This window comes from Aythya marila, assembly GCF_965140915.1.
Source record: "Aythya marila genome assembly, chromosome: 1".
In the NCBI taxonomy this organism is placed as follows: Eukaryota; Metazoa; Chordata; class Aves; order Anseriformes; family Anatidae; genus Aythya; species Aythya marila.
In genome coordinates this window covers 29,112,160-29,128,661 of record NC_139042.1, presented here as the reverse complement: position 1 = coordinate 29,128,661, position 16,502 = coordinate 29,112,160, and the positions used below count along the sequence as shown (strand labels likewise).

Genomic DNA, 16,502 nt, shown 5'->3' with positions numbered 1-16,502 from the left:
TTTTGAGGAGGGGGGGTGAGAGAGCACCTGTGGTGGAGCTTGGATGCCCACCCAAGTAAATCCACCGCACCAGGACCCCCTCTGGCTGCAGGAGCACCCTGCTCACGGCTGGCTTCCACTACTTCAGAGGAGAAATCCTGGGATTTGTGAGGCATAACTTCCCTTTCTCTACATTGGAACTGCCACTGAAAGATGCTGTCTCGTGTTATCCTACAGCTGCTCCTTTATGTCTCTTCATGTGACCAGATGCAGACACCAGCACTGCCATAAAGGTACCATAAATAGGAGAGGTACCATAAATAGGATAATGCCTTAGTTATGCACTCTAAGGTGTATAACTAAGGCATCCCCTGCCCAAAATTAAGAAAAACCAGCAGAAACAGAAAAAAAAAAAAAAAAAAACAGTTCCTGGTCCACTTCTCCATTCAGCCACTCAACTCTGCTTGCACAAGACAGGTTAGGGATAGTTGGAAGGACAGAGCAGATTGATGGAGGGGTTTGGGACTGGGTTTTGCTGCAATACTGGCTTATGATGGCTTAGAGCATTGTGTAGTTAAGGCTTTAATGTGCTGAATATTGAAAGGCTTGCTAGGTAACTAATGATTTATTTATTTTTTTTAATAAAGAGGGCTGCAAGTTGGGTGCGTGTTGAGCAGAAAAGCTGCTGAAGAAAGCCACGCAGGAGCCTACAGCAAGCCATGTTAGCAGCAGTCTTCCCTGGGTCTTTCTGAGTGGTTTGAACCAAATGGTCAAATAAAGACACAGTTCTGTGTGGAGGCTGTTTTTCCAAACTCCTTTCAAAGCAATTCTTTAAAAAGTTAGTTTCACCGCCTTGGCAAACAGGAGTGGTCTTGATGCCCATGGTTTAATTTTTTTTCTTCAATATTCATCTGCTGATTGGTTTGCAGAGGTACAAAGCAATCGCTGTGTCAGTAGTTTTCATATTTGTAGAGTATTATCATCTGTCTGTGTAGTATTTTTTACACATACCAATAGCATTAGTCAGTCTTCACACAACAGGTCTGTCATCTTTACGGTTAACATTTAAAAACCAAAGGAAAGAAAGGTTGCTAGAAGATTGCTTGAGTCCTGTTTCACTTTTTAAATTAAGCTTGACTTTATTTCTACTTTGAAAGCATCTGTCAGCCCCGATACCTAATCCTGCCTTTCAATTGTTCATCTTGCTGTGGTACACTTGTTGAAGTTTTACATCTTTCTCCCACCTTTCTTCTAATTTCTAGGGAAGATGCATGTGTGGTGGTCTCCCGGAAGATGTCACATGCATCCTTCTTCATTTCTAGGAATCGTATCTTGGTGATGCTCTTACATCCTGTAGTGAGGTGGCCCCATGGACATTTACTGGTTCATACAAAGTCATTTTCTGAAGAACAATTTTGAAAGTGGAGAGGAACTATAAAGATAATGGGTTTACTGCCTTATTTAAAGCAACACTAATTTAAGACGCATATCCTGGCTTGTGGTGACCTGGCTTTCCTTCTCTAACTGAAGATATCTCAGCTTATTTTTCATTGGGCCTTCAGCTAGCTCTTTATGTGAAATAACAGTTTCTCCCTTCAGAGATACTTGATTTCATATTAATACATATGCTAGAGACTATCTACAGCAGGATCAACATTTCCATGAGGGGTTCAAAGTATCAGACCAGAGAATAGTTGCTCTTTCTGTGGTGCGGTATCTAATTTATTTATTTATTTATTTATTTAGTGAGAATCTGGGACAAGAGAGAACTGGACTTGAAAGTTCCTAGTAGGGTTTGGGCTAGGACACCCACATTCAGATCAGCTGTTCATGTGCTTTCTGTCAAGGACTTCAAATAATTGGAGTTTGGCTGATTTGCAAATGCTATCAGCGTGTGCTTGTCACCTTCTTGGTAGTTTATGACTTTCCAAGTCTTTTGTGTGAGGAGGAAATGCCTGTTAAAATAGAGCTCTCAAATGACCAGGACTAATTAACATTGTTTTTTCTCTCTTTTTTCCTCTGTCCGTTTTGCATTTAGATAAAAGGAGATTATCGCAGAGCTTGATGATGACATTCTGTTCTGTAAGCCAGTGTTGTACTAGCCGTAAGTTAGAAGGACTTGTATTAAACATAGTTGTTCTAAGGAGTTAAAAGCAGATCTGACAATATTCTTAGATGAATTACACCGTTAACACTGCAGTTGTTAATGTTATCTTAATAAATTTTGTAATAACAAGCCCTAATAGGAGCATAATTTATATAAACAGCTTATGTAGTAGGAGATGTGTACATATAAATGAAATTAAAACAGTCCTTAATCTCGCATTTTTTCCATGGCAATACTCTTGAAATGTAGACTGAAGTATATTTTGGTGTGGCAGATCTGAATTACTCCAAAATTCTGAATACCAGTTGTTGTGCAATATTTCTGAACATGCAGTTGCAAACCAAATTCAGCTTTCTAAGCATGTAATTCAGTCCCGGACAGGAGGAATGGAAGTCGATAGCTGCCATCTGGTCCTTGTCCTTTCATTCCAAGGTTGTCAATTCTAAATTAGCTTTATTCTGCTGTGCAAAAAACACATCTACCTTTTAGCATATTATGAAGAAAAACATTTATTAATGTTATGCGTCATATCGATTGACTCAGTAATTTGTGGTGGTGTTAATTATCCAAAAAACGAGAAACCCCACATTGCTAGGCATTGAGATGCACAATTTAGTGATAAACGTTGTATTAAAATATATAATGGGCAGCAAATAACTGAAAACTGATTAGAAAATTACTGTAAAGAAGGGAAGCATGAAGCGGTGGAAAATAAAGAGAAAAGCAAATCTTAAAATATTGTAAACTGCTAATTAACACTGCCTGAGAGGAAAGCTGCTCGGGGACTTCCTTTATAATCAGTGGGCTACACCCAAACCCCAGGGTAGCTATTGTCTGTATTTAAGGCTTTAAGTCCTTCATTTAATCTTCTCATGGAAACCAAAGTCCCGTTAAACATGGAGCTGGGACAGAGCTGATATAAAGACCAGGAAGCTGGGAAGCACCCGTGTGTCCTGTATTTCATCATAGCCAAATAAAGATTAGCCAGCAAGAAATTCAGCCTACTTTGTTCAGAAAAGGAGCTTGCAGACTTGAGAAAAACGACTGCAAGTGCTTGCAGTGCAGGTATTGTTGCAGGGAAACATCCTGCAGAGGTTTCCTGAACTAACCCCCGCCTAATGCAGTTTGGTTTTGCAGAGTTATAGTTGATGTGAGAGGGGACTGAGTCAAATTTCTGTCTTGTTCTTGGTTCTGCTGCCAATGGCCATTTGACCCTGAGAAGCTGAGTCAAACGACTGACTTCTTACTTATTTCTCCCTTTTCGCACCACTAAAATAGGACTTGGCTAGCTACCGCGTGGAAGTCCCAAAGGAAAAGCAGCATCCCGTTATTTTTATTAGTAAAATTTATTCCATGGCTGCATTTAGCATTAAGGTAAAAATTGCGCAAAGCTCCTTTCACGTGAAAGGAATGCATTGGAGGTGACCTGTTGACCTGAAGTGCTGCTTAAAAGCTTAGAAAAGCAATATAAAATTTGTAAAAGATAGTGTGAATAATGTCACTTCAGAAACGAGTTACTGATTAACGGTCCTGCTAGATAAAGCTGGACCTGGGGGTTAAAGTTCTTTTTTTTGACTCTTACTTAGGGGACTGGTAATGGTCTGGTTATTGACATCGTATTTTGTTCATTCAAGTGAGAGGTAGATTGTTGAATACCAAATAGTGTGGCTGAAGCTGAACAGAGTTAGCACTGATAAGCTCTGGGTAATTTCTGGCCTTGGAAAATGACTGCAAGCTGCAGAATGCACTCAAGATTCACTAAATACAAGTATTTTTCATGTTTATTTATATATAAAAGAGGCAGGGTTATAATTAAGACCTTGATAGCTGATTTATTTTGTAGGGTGGAGGATAGATGCATTTGCAGAAACTCACCTCGGTGTATTTCAACATTGTCTCTGTTTTTTGTGAGGCACTGGTTTTGTCAGTGCAGTTAGTACCTACTTTTCATTTGCCATGTGTGGCTGTGCATGTGGAAAGCCATGAGTAATAGTGGTGGATGGCTCTGGGAGAAGAGCACAGATGGTTTACCTAAAGTGCTTTCAACCATAAAGTGGAAATTGCAACTGTCAGGATGCTCACCTTCCATTTCACCAGGTCTAAAAATCAAATAACCTTGGCCTGCCTCCTGAAGCCCCATTACTAGCCAAGTTTCTGCAGTCAGGTCACGGGTGACTGTGCTTTGCCCAAGGTAACCCATTGAGTCAATGTTTTAATACATCCCACCGTTGCTCATGCCAGCCAGCCTCTGCTGCTGGAAGCCAGCAGGGATGTGACAACCACTCATTTCTGGTCACACATTTTATTTATTTATTACCACTGGGTCAATGAGAATTTTGGGAAGCCAGGAGATGTACTGGGTTTGCTGTATCCTACGACTCTGTCTCTATAAGTAGATTTTTCAATGCAACGAATATCTTCTTTCTTACTGTACTTCATCTACCTGATGGAAAGCAGCACTGCTCATATAAATTCCCATGGGGTAAAGTTTCATGTGCAAATCAGCTGATTCAACAGGTTGTTTCCAGTAAATGTGGGAGATCTTGTACTCCCTGTTTTCTGCTCTTTCCTACTTTGATGCCAACCTTAGTTGCTGCCTTGGCTGTTCTTAATTCTTGCTTTAGCTTTGTTTGCTTGATTCTGAGCTGATTCAACCTAAACCATTTTTTTTTTTCTTTATGTTAAATTTTTGCTATTTTAGTGCATCAGATTGACTTTCATTGAGATTGAATGAATGTTAATGCTAGTAAATAGGAGTAAAGAGAGAGGGAAAATGATTTAAAAATTGGCAGATCTCTTTCATAGGTAGCAAGCTGCCATGTCTCCTCTCATTCTGTCATTATCAGAGACCTTTAATGACTTCTTCATTTCTAACTCTGGTGATGGGGCCTGGGATACCCTGAGTTGGAAGATTGTGACTGTGGGAATGATGAACTCAGCCAGCTCTGAATTTCTATGGTATTTGCTGCTCCAGCTGGATGCATATAAGTCTATGGGGCCCAATGGGATTTATCCCAGGGTATTTAGAGCTGGCTGATCTCACTAAGAGACCTCTCTCAATTAGTGTCAGCAGTCTTGGGAATGTCGGGAGGTCCCAGTTGGCTTGAAGCTGCCAAATGTCATCCCAGTTTTCAAGAAGAGTAAGAAAGAAGACCCTGGTAATTACAGGCCTGTTGGTTTCACTTCGGTGTCTGGTGAGATTATGCAGAAGGTTATTCTGGGAGTTACTGAAAAACTCTTGGAAGACAGCACAGTCACTGGTCACATCCGACACAGGTTCACGAGGGGAAAGTCCTGCTTAACAAACTTAATTTCCTTCTATAACAAAGACGACCTTTTATGGTCCTTTTAGACCACCTAGTTGACCAAGGGAAGCCAGTAGATGTAATCCTTGTGGATTTCAGCAAAACTTTTGATACTGTCTTTCGCAGTATCCTTCTGCACAAAATGTCCAGCACACAGCTAGAGAAGTGTGTGATGCGATGGGTGAGCAGTTCTCTGACAGATCTGGACCAAAGGGTTGTACTATATGTGGTTACACCAGGCCAGCAGCCAGTCCCTGGTTGGGTTCCTGAACTCATTCTGGGGCCAGTTCTCTTCAATGTTTTTATAAATGACCCGGGTGCAGGACTGGAATGCATACTAAGCAAGTTTGCAGATGATACTAAATTAGGAGGAGCTGCTGACTCCCTGAGGGTAGAGAGGCCTTGCAGAGATCTTGGCAAATCAGCGGGCTGGCAATCACCAGCCACATGAAGGTTAACAAGCGCTGGGTTCTGCAGCTGGGACGGGACAACCCTGGGTGCCACAGGGTAAGGAGGGCACAAAGCTGTCAGTGCCCAAAGGAGCGGCTGAGGTCCCTGGGTTTGCTCAGCCCCGAGCAGAGCAGGCTGAGGGGAGGCCTCATGGCGGCCTGCAGCTCCCTCACGAGGGGAGGGGAGCGGAGGGGCAGGCGCTGAGCTCTGCTCTCTGGGGACAGCGACAGGACCCGAGGAGGGAACGGCATGGAGCTGGGACAGGGGAGGGTCAGGCTGGGGGTTAGGGAAAGGGTCTGCACCCAGAGGGTGGGCGGGCACTGGGACAGGCTCCCCAGGGCAGTGGTCGTCATGGCACCAAGCCTGCTGGCATTCCAGAAGTGTTTGGACAGTGCTCTCAGGCACATGGTCTGATTTTTGGGTGGTCCTTTGTGGAGCCAAGGATTGGACGTGATGATCCTTTTGGGTCCTTTCCAACTCAGGATATTCTATGATTCTGCAATTAAATGATGTGATTAATAAAACCACACTGTTTAGTGAAAACTGGAGCAGGGTTGAGAAGAGGACCCAGAACTTCTGGTCCCAAGTGCTAACTTCAAAAACTGTGACTTCTGTTTCTATTTCTTGACCTCTTCCTCACCCTATATCAATTCCCTTTTCTTCTACTTATGTTTATTTAAAAAAATGCTTTCCACTCATTGTAGTTAAAACGTTAAACAAATGAAGTGGGATTTACTCTTAGTCAAGGAATCGAGAAATGTTTTCAGAATGAATTAGTGATTGCTCTAGGAAAAAAACCTGGATTCTTCAGAGCGTAGTGAGATGCTGTTGGGAATAATAAAAAAGAGCAGGGCCAAATGGCCAGAAGAATAAGAAATGGAGGTCATGTCTGCATTTTCATCAAGGGCAGCACCGAAAGAGACAAGTGAGAAAGCACGTGCATTCCTAAATACAAGGAAGGGTGATGCAAGCCAGTCCAAGATCTGGTTGAGAAATGATGGAGAAATAACTGTGTGGTTATGAGTCAGTAACTGATGTTTTTCTGTTATGGATGGAACTGCTTCAGTATTGCCAAAATCCTAATGTAAAGATTACACAATGTGAAGAATTGTAAATCTCGAGCCGCTCTCATCTTGTTGCTCTGAGTTTGTAGTTGTCACACTTCAGAAAGAAAGTGCTCTTTTAGAAATAAGACTAAAAGGAGGTCTTAATGCTGGTTTTAATACTATTAAAACCAGTAAGAATCACCGTCAGCTTGCTTAACGGCATGCTATGTTCCTATTTGTTATTGTACAGGTTTGTCATTGTCATGATATTTTGTTAGTAATACATGCATTTGTAGGATCAGTCAGGCCTTGGACAGTCAGATGACGTTTTATGTATGAAGTGTTGACTTGACTGATTTTTTGGCTTTTAGGAGACCATTTGGAGGAAAAAGCTGAATTTCTGTTTCTACCCTGTCTTTACTAACACTGCTTTCAGCTCTAAGTGGGCAGCTGGTTTTCTGTAAGATGTTGTTCAGTTGCTTCTGGACTTCAGATGCTACTTTCTTGGCAGGCAACATTCAGCTCAAGGATGAGAGTCCTGATTAAAAAAAGTGTAAAAAACAGAAGCCAGCAACCCTGTGTTTTCAAAATTAGGTTTAAATTCAATGCCAAATTATTTTCCCGTGAAGACTTGCTGTCTCAGCAGAATTCTGCCCTGTACGTGACACACAAATGGCAAAAGCCTGAGATTCTGTTCCTGCACGAGTGCTGTTTGTTACTGTTGTCAGCAGTAGTACTAACGTTACTTTGACCAGAACCATCTACATTCCACTTACATCCTCTCTTCATTGCTTCCTTAATTCAATGTCTTAGTAGGTTCGAGCTTATTCCAGCTGCCTTGCCTAAAGTCCAGATAACTGACTGAAAATCCAAATGTGTGGACTTTTTTTTCCCCCTCAAGTTAAATATGTCCTTTAAGGTCAAATTGTTGTTTTGGAGTTTCTCTCCATCAGCATGGTTACCTATTGAAAGCTGGGTAATGTTGGAGATAAGCTACCAAAGCAGGATCAGGTCACTTTACATGTGTTTAAGATCCCAGCTGGGCATAAGGGCAGAAATTTAATGCTTGCAGAGTGATATAGCCCTTGCCAAAAGTCGCCCTAGGAAAATCACATCCAAAAATGGTATTGCAGAGATCTGCATAGTCCCTGGTGCAATGAGATGAGTCCTGATTGTGTTTTGTATGTTATCTATCACGTGTAAAATATTAGGCAGACATTGTAGCAGCAGTAGTCCCTTTCTTTCATCAGTTATCTTCTAGTCACCCATGTGTTTTTTGACAACGCAACCTTTTGTCTTCATATTTGATGTGCCATTTACTTTTCTCTTCAGGAACGGCTTTTTAATAGGGATCAATAAGAGACTTTAGAATACGACAGCTGTGTCTGAACTCTGCAATTGACTTGTATCTATTGGACAGAAAAAAAATGTTTGATGTATTTTAATAGTTAAAATTGGTTGATATTAGCAGACAAAGCATGAGTGTTTTGAAGGATTTGAAAGCATTAATTAAAGGAGCATATTTTGGGGGTCATTTTAGGAAGGAATACAATCTGTCCAATGACTCTTCTCAGTGTAATGTATTGCTACTGTGATTTTTCTAGGATTCACCTCTGTTTGATCTTATCAAGCAGTCGAAAGAGCGAGAAGGTCAGACTGATCAGCCTGAGCCCGCCTCCACTCTAAATGTGCCTCTCCAACATAACCACACTGCAGCAGACCTGTAAGTGACGTGCACGCTTGGTGTCTAGTGAAATGTACAGCTAATATCTCCCTTAATATTTAAATCCAAGCCCCATCGAACTTGTAATTGCAAACTGTTACCTTACTTGTCCAGGAATAAACAAGTCCCCTTATCAGTAAAATGGTTCTGACTTTAGGTTAGTTGGGTTTTGGGTGTAGGTTAGTTAGCAGAGTGAGTGGATGGGTACGGGTTCGGTGAGAGGAGGGGAAGGAGGAGAGAAAGATGATGCAGGTCCTCTGTGCTATCACTAACACATTTCTCTTGCTCCTTGGAGCTGTAGTAAGAAGGAATGCAGATCAGTATTTAATCAATAATTTGAATTTTTATTTCTGATATGGGAATAACTGGTTATAGTACCAATTCATTTAGTCTCATAGGGGGAGAGGGAAAAGTCTGTCCAAGTATTATTCCTTTTAAATTATTCCTTTATCATGTGATGTTAAGTGCTTAATAGAAGTTGAATCTCCAGGTATCTTTCTCCTGTGAGATCTCCTAAGAAGAAAGCATCTGGACACCCTCACAGTGCTACTTCCAATCCGGATGCTCAGCCAGCTGCAAGCTCTCAATCACAGAAACCACAAAAATCTACCTCCCTCTCTCTGTTCTACAAAAAAGGTTTGTAGCTTCTGTACTTCCCGAAGTTACAAAGTTACATCTGGTCATTTATCCTTTTCTGGTTTTGGAGCTCAACATTCTGAAGAGGTAATGATAGAAATATGTAGCAAAAGGCCATACAAACCCTTAACGGAACTGCTATAGAAAGAAATTGTAAAATGGTGCCAGCGGGTTAACGAGTGCACTCTACAGACTAAGTTTCAGCTGAAAGCTTATCTACTATTTGTAAGAATGACCACATTGGCTTCAATGAAGGGTTTGTCTATCATGATATCCCTTTTCCAGCGGTGACCATAAATAAGTGTCACAGAAAGCTTAAGAAATAGGCAAGCTTATGTGATACTTCCCCTGAATGCTTTTCTAAGCTTTGACTTTTTCCAGCTTGGGGGTTTTCCTGAGCTTTCTGTGATATGTCTGCTTAATAACTCTCAGTAGGTTCATTTTCCAAATGCTTGTCCAGACCTTTTGAATCGACACAGACATGTGCAGTATGGTACAGTGTGGACTTCCATGTGTCCACTTCCATTTCTTCTGAACCTAACTAGTTGGTTTGATAGCTCATAGTTCTTACAGTGGGAGATGGTAAACACTTAATTGCTGTCCATCCTCCATCATGTTCCTCTTATTTTGTATACCCCTATTACTACCATTTCAGTTTATTTTTCTTTTTTATCCCTCAAGTGTATCTACTGGCCTATAATCGATTACATACCCTGTTCTTTCGGCTTCTCTCTGAACATCCTGACCTGGAACCCTTGATCTGGACCCTCTTCCAGCACACACTGCAAAATGAATACGAGCTTATGAGAGACAGACACTTGGACCAGGTAACGCTAAAAAAAAAAAGAGTTTCAAAAGGCTTTCCTGCACAAAATGCTCCTTATGCATTCTTTAACTGCTAAAAATTATGATCTGAGCTTTTATTTCCCTATTGATCACTCATAGCAGAAATTAAGCACTTAGTGAAGTCTATTTTTGATCTTCTCAGGTTTGTTTCTAAGTACCTTGAAATACTCAAAATACCATTTATGGCTATTTTCAAAATAATGAACAGAGAGCAAATTTACTATTAATTTGTGTAAGAAAATATTGGTTTTCTTTGGGAAGACAAAATATTTGACTAATCCTTGTTTTGCTATTGAACCCTAAAGTTCCAGTCTGTGAAATGGGTTTGAAAAGGTATTGCCAGCTGCAATTAGTTCATTGTCCTACAGAAATGGAGGGAACAGTAGTTGATGTTTTCTGAAAGTTCTTATGAAGGTGAATAGCACGGTGACTTTCAGAGCACAGTCAGTAACAGAAGGCTTCTAAACTGAGCTTTTGCTTTTGTTTATTTAAAGAACAGCCATTAGGAAAGCTTCAAAGTCAGTAGCAAAGCTTCTTTGGCTCTCGCAGAAGCCAGAATTGCTTTCTGTTTTAAAAACATGGTATCACAGAAAAAATAGGATTTCAAAAGTTGAAATGAAAAGGCCAAATTAAAATGCTGCATTTTGAGTTGTTTTTTTATTTTTTTTTCTTGTTTCTTTAATAGATCATGATGTGTTCCATGTATGGCATATGCAAAGTAAAAAATGTGGATCTTAGATTTAAGATAATAGTTTCAGCATACAAGGAGCTTCCCAATACAAACCAAGAGGTATGGAAATTCTTTAATATGATATACAGTATGATAAACACATTTCTTACTTGTTTTTCTCTGTCTAAAATGAAAAACAAGGCATACAAATGTTCATGTTCAGTACAAACTCTCCAAATGCTTAATTTTGTCTTAATTTGGGGGATGAGAAAACTAGCTTTGATACTAAATGTTTCTTTAAACGTCTTGCATGGATAGGTTAGTAGTTCTCAGAAGGCAAACTTCATTCTGCCTTTTCAATTCGAGATACTAAATAACAGTTTATGGTTCTATTTGGAGACTAGATGGAAGATTCAGATGCAGTACTAACAGGATTTTACAAAAACAACCCAAGTTGCTTTAGATTTACCTAACTTCCATTGACTGTTGAGGGGAGATAGATTACTTTCTGTAGATATTTCCAATAAAAATGTGGTTATATTTCAAATAGGTAAGTGTAGGGAGGCCTATTAAAGTTACAGGCTCAATTCTAACGTAAAAAGTTGCTACAGTAGGAAAAAAAAAAAACAGTTCTTTGAACTGTAAGCATCCTATTAGGAGCAGAATTTCTCAATGTGTCTTGGCTAAATCCCTGAGCTCGATCTCCAAACCTGAAGAATTGTTTTATCCGTGTCAGGTGAGAAATGAAGAGTTTTTCAGCCTTGCAAGATGATCCTAGTAGCAAAAGTAGCAAAGCCTTGTTTTTTAATGACAGTGGGATGTGTGAAAGTAAATGGAGCTTAAATTTGGAAAACATTGTTATAGTACTGATTAACTATGTTCACAGTAAAGAAAGGGATGTGCTGCTTAATTAAGGAGGAGCCTCTACTGATGTTCATATATATTTGGAAAAAAACAGTTTGAAATAGTAGTTACAAAGGCTGGTACCTGACACATGCCACAAAGTTTATGAATGGCGTTACGAGTTTGTCAAATGTAATTTTTTTTGCCTTTTTTCTTTTTGTCTTGTATGGCTTTCTCACCCTATGCAGACCTTCAAACGTGTTCTTATCAGGGAAGAACAGTACGACTCCATTATAGTCTTCTACAACTTGGTGTTTATGCAGAAACTGAAAACGAACATTTTGCAGTATGCCTCCAACAGGGTAAGGCTGTTAGCTGTGTTCAGTATTGATAATTTAACAGAATGGGAATATATAGACACTAAAACATCATTATTTTATTATTTTATAGCCTCCTACTCTGTCACCTATCCCACACGTCCCTCGCAGCCCTTACCAGTTTTCCACTTCTCCTCGGCGTGTCCCTGCTGGCAATAACATCTACATCTCGCCCTTGAAGAGCCCATACAAATTCTCTGATGGGTTTCAGTCTCCCACAAAGATGACTCCGAGGTCTCGGTATGTTGGTTGCAACCATTTCTTTGAGCCAAGTGAAGTTGTTGGGACTCCAGAGAACTGCACGGTGTAGTTTATCAAGATAATTTGATGAGCAAACATCTGAAGGTTATCTAATTAAGGGATGATCATCAGGTACTCAGCACTGAAGTGTCTTCCTGTTGATAGGGGATGGACTGCTGGGCCTTAGATTCTTTCAGGCCACAGTTTCTAGTTAATTATCTGCATGGGACGATTGGTTTGTCGATTGAGTTTTCGCTGGTCCTAATGGAAACATGAATGATCTGAACACGGCAAAGCACGGGTTGGGTTTGCACTGTTGGCACAGAGAGGAAGAGAGCTCGTTAGTGTCTTATGTGAAGCTGTTTAAATTAATGTCTGTTTTTGTGTCTCGTTCTGGAATGTCACTTAATCTGAAACACTTGTGTTCTTCATTTGGCAGAATTCTGGTGTCAATCGGAGAGTCGTTTGGGGTGAGTTTTACAATTTTTGTCTGATCTGGAATGCGTGTAACTTTGGGAGGAATGAGAGAGCCTCCTGACAGCTGTAGAACCAGCCAGTGTTTCTAATTTAATGTAGTAATTCATGGAATTTGTAAGCACAAGGATTACAGGGGGTGCACTATTAACCTTTTCTCAAATATTCAGACTTTACCTTCTTTCACAATGACTGAAATCAAATGCAAAACATTTTAAAAGCAGAGTTCTTAGGCTGCAGCTTTAGAACTTGCAATATTGTCGTGGATAATCCGGGAAGTTCGAGTAGTTGCAGGATTTATTGGTGATTCTTTCCCTATTTTTGTGTCATTTCAGACTTCTGAAAAGTTCCAAAAAATAAACCAGATGGTGTGCAACAGTGAGAGACAGCTAAAGCGCGGTGCCGAAGTGAGCGACGCTCCTAAGCCACTGAAGAGGCTGCGCTTTGATATAGAAGGGCAAGATGAAGCAGATGGGAGGTAAGAGATTGTTCTTGGACTTCTGGTAAACTGAAACAATTGATGTTTGGTTCTCAGGGCCTTCAGAATGCAGCCCAATGTCTATATATAGTTGTGGAAGTTCAAAAAGTGAGAGCTGGAAGCATAATACTTATTAGGACACTTGGTGTCATGATGGCAAAAGCAAGGATTTGTTCAGTGCCTGTACATTCAGCATCCTGGTATTTCTGCTGAGTGCTAAATCTAAATCATGCTGTTGTCCTCAGTGTTGAAATCAATCACCTCATGAGTTTATTTTGGAAGAAAAAATAGCATATCTTTGTAAAATAAGGCAATAGCACTGAAATTAATTAATACTGATTACAGTTAGGTTTATCAGGATAAAAAATTAAAAAAATAGGTATTTTTTAACGTCTCTTTACTCAAATGCTTTCTGTCTGCAGTAAACACCTACCCCAGGAGTCCAAGTTCCAACAAAAGCTTGCAGAAATGAGTGAGTATTATTTTTTCAGTAACTTGTCAGCAGTGACTGCCTTGCATAAAATAGTTTGTGTCAACTCAGATAAAAACATGGTTCAACACTGATAGCATTTCCGTGCTTGCTCTTTTTATATTTGCTACACCTAATCTTAAAAAATGGAGATGATTAAATGAAAAAAGGCTCTTTTCTATGGCACTATGCTATTTAATATCATCAAATGCTATTGCATGTGAATAAGAAAAGGAGCATGACTTGGTCTTCCTAAATATTAGAATTTTTGAAGTGGAATTAAATGTTTGCCAAGGCTTTCCTGTTTGTTGTAATGACAGATCCTTTACTGAGAGCATGCAGGTAGAAATCAGTAGTAATTGCAACGGCATTAGTTGACCAGAACACCTTTTTAGGCCATTGCAGTATAGTCGAGGAAAATTGTACATAATTTTGTGTGTTGCTTTTATACTTGAATGCCCAAGACTGCTTTTCTTCTACTGCAGATCAACCTTTCTTTCAATTTTTTAAACGTTTTTCAAATAAAATTCAAAATCTAGCTTATGAAATACGAAGCAGCTCCATTTCCACACCTGAGTTTGTATTTTCCACTCCTGAGAAGGAGCGCTCTTGGTTTGGCCAGACACTGACTCTCTGGTAGAATCCCCGAGCTGTGCAGCTGAGCGGATTTGCCTGTTAAAAATTCTTCCCTAGGTGGTATTGCTCCTCAGGACAGGGGTGACTGCAGAACCAGGCACCTCTCGTTTATTTTAGGGTAGGGGAAATGCTTCAGTGTTTACCTGTGGCAGAGGTTAAGAGGGGGTGTGCTCTGTTCCATGGCCAGCTGTGTCCATATGTCACTGGGGGAAAAGGGAATTTGCTACGTGGGCTGGGATGTGGGGGTCGCGTAACCCATTCCGTCTATCTGGTGACAAGGCAGAGCCCTACACAGAGCAGTCCATTTGCTCGTCCTAAGGATGAAGACTGATAAAAGTGAGGATACAACAGCCATGAGAACTTCCCTGAAAGGGTGGAATTCTGTAAGGTGGTGAAATAAACTGAGCAAGAATTGCTGAAATAACATTTTGCATTTCTTTTAAAGTGCGGGTTTTGCTACTTAGGCTAGTGTGCTTCTATTCCTTGCATCATTACCAGTTTTTACAATAAATGATCCCATCCAAAATAATTCTGAAGGAAGGAGCCAATTTCATTCTTTCTTCTTTTGTAGCATCCACTCGAACAAGAATGCAGAAGCAGAAACTCAACGATGGAAACGATACCTCAGCCAGTGAAGAAAAGTGAGATTCTTCTCAGGACCAGGGTCTGCGCTGCAGGCCCTCTTAGATTGTTTCTGTTTTACAGCCTTCATTAATTGAGTTGCTTTTTTAGTCGCTTTTTATTCCAAACTGCTAGTTGAAAACATTTGGACTTTTTTATTTTTTAAATATTTTTCATGATACTTTTGCCTTATGATGTAGCATGTATCCGATGTAAGCCACTGAATTTAATTTATATATATTTTTTTGAGGATTTTAAAAACAGACTTGGAAAATGTCTTAGTTTCCTATTGCGACATTACTGATTTAAGCCAGTTCAGTCTCCTTGGATTGAATTTTTCTGTCTAAAGGCGAAATGTTAGCTAGAATGTTTTGAAGTGCACTAATTTTTGTTACTTAGATTTCTTTTTATTATTGGAACTCGAAGCATTATTTGCAAATTTTGAAAATTAGGGGCCAGACACTGCAAAGATTTGACTCTGTATATAACTAGTAGATCAAATTCCCATTAACTTAAGCTGCACAGCAGTCTTGCAGGGTCAGGATCTCACTGCAGAAGTAGAACCAGAAAGCAAAGTGAACTCATTATGTAGCTGTACTACTGAAACCAGTAACCCATACCTCAGATCCAGAATGTTTTGCATTTTTCCTGTCCCAGCCCTCGCTCTGCTCCTTCAGAGGGCACTGCCCATCTGTCCAGTTTGAATTTTACTGAATGTGAATTTCACATTAAATGAGTCCCAGAAACCAAGACTTCTTCCCAGATGCAAAGTACTTGATTTGCTCTTTCATATCTTGGAAAATCTCAATTAAAACAAAAAGCACTACAGGCCTACGTCGCGCCTGGTACACCTCAGTTATCAGTGACGTGGGATTTTCTTGGAGTGATTTCAGATTTTCATCTAACTGTAGCCAAACCCAGTAAGTTGAAAAACAGGCTCAAAAGCTATTACCCACAGCTGAAAGCAGTGTCAGAAGTTGGGTTCCAGGTAAGAGTAGATAGGCTGCTAGCTAAAAGTGCAGCGTGTCTCCCGTTGGCAGCATCTGCACCAAGCCAAATTTCATGACCCCAAAAAGGCAGAATTTAATAGGCAAAAAAAAAAATAAATGTTTTTTACAATGTATTTGTAAATTACTGATTTGGATACTGGATTTTTTCTTGCAATGATAAAGGGTTTGCAAGATAGCCAGTTAAGGAAAGCCTCTCTTATTTCCTAGTAGAAATAAGAAGAAATATGAAATGATACTTTTACAGAAGTAAATGAGATCCCACTTTTAAATTACCCATTTTTAAATGAAATGTAGCCTTTGCAGCTACTTAAACTAATACAGTTATAGTAGAAAAGCTGTTCTTTACACAGTAATAACTTAAAACATCTCTGGGTAGCTTATTTAGAAATTGCATAGCTGAACCTAGAGTCCTTACAGTAGTACATTTTAAAGATCAGTTCTGGTGTTGATCAGAAGCTAACCCTAGAGCTACTAAAAATGTGCAAACAGCACCCTTGATTTGTCACTGAATTTTGAAATAAAATGGAGTTATTTTTTTAGTCTCAATACGGCTTCAACTTTCTTCCTGAAAGATGTACAGAAGCGTTAAGAG

At 39.9% G+C, this 16,502-nt stretch overlaps 1 protein-coding gene across 2 annotated transcripts in view; it reads left to right on the top strand.

Moving 5' to 3' along the window:
- RB1 (RB transcriptional corepressor 1) overlaps nucleotides 1-16,502 on the top strand; it is a 79,951-nt gene that overhangs the window by 63,154 nt on the left and 295 nt on the right. For both annotated transcript variants that reach the window (XM_082761585.1, XM_082761584.1), the window contains 10 exons: nucleotides 8,492-8,610; nucleotides 9,101-9,246; nucleotides 9,928-10,073; nucleotides 10,778-10,882; nucleotides 11,854-11,967; nucleotides 12,056-12,222; nucleotides 12,662-12,692; nucleotides 13,032-13,174; nucleotides 13,597-13,646; nucleotides 14,851-14,920. In XM_082761585.1, the coding sequence (XP_082617711.1) occupies nucleotides 8,492-8,610; nucleotides 9,101-9,246; nucleotides 9,928-10,073; nucleotides 10,778-10,882; nucleotides 11,854-11,967; nucleotides 12,056-12,222; nucleotides 12,662-12,692; nucleotides 13,032-13,174; nucleotides 13,597-13,646; nucleotides 14,851-14,920 (1,091 nt within the window). The remainder of the gene's footprint in view (nucleotides 1-8,491; nucleotides 8,611-9,100; nucleotides 9,247-9,927; nucleotides 10,074-10,777; nucleotides 10,883-11,853; nucleotides 11,968-12,055; nucleotides 12,223-12,661; nucleotides 12,693-13,031; nucleotides 13,175-13,596; nucleotides 13,647-14,850; nucleotides 14,921-16,502) is intronic.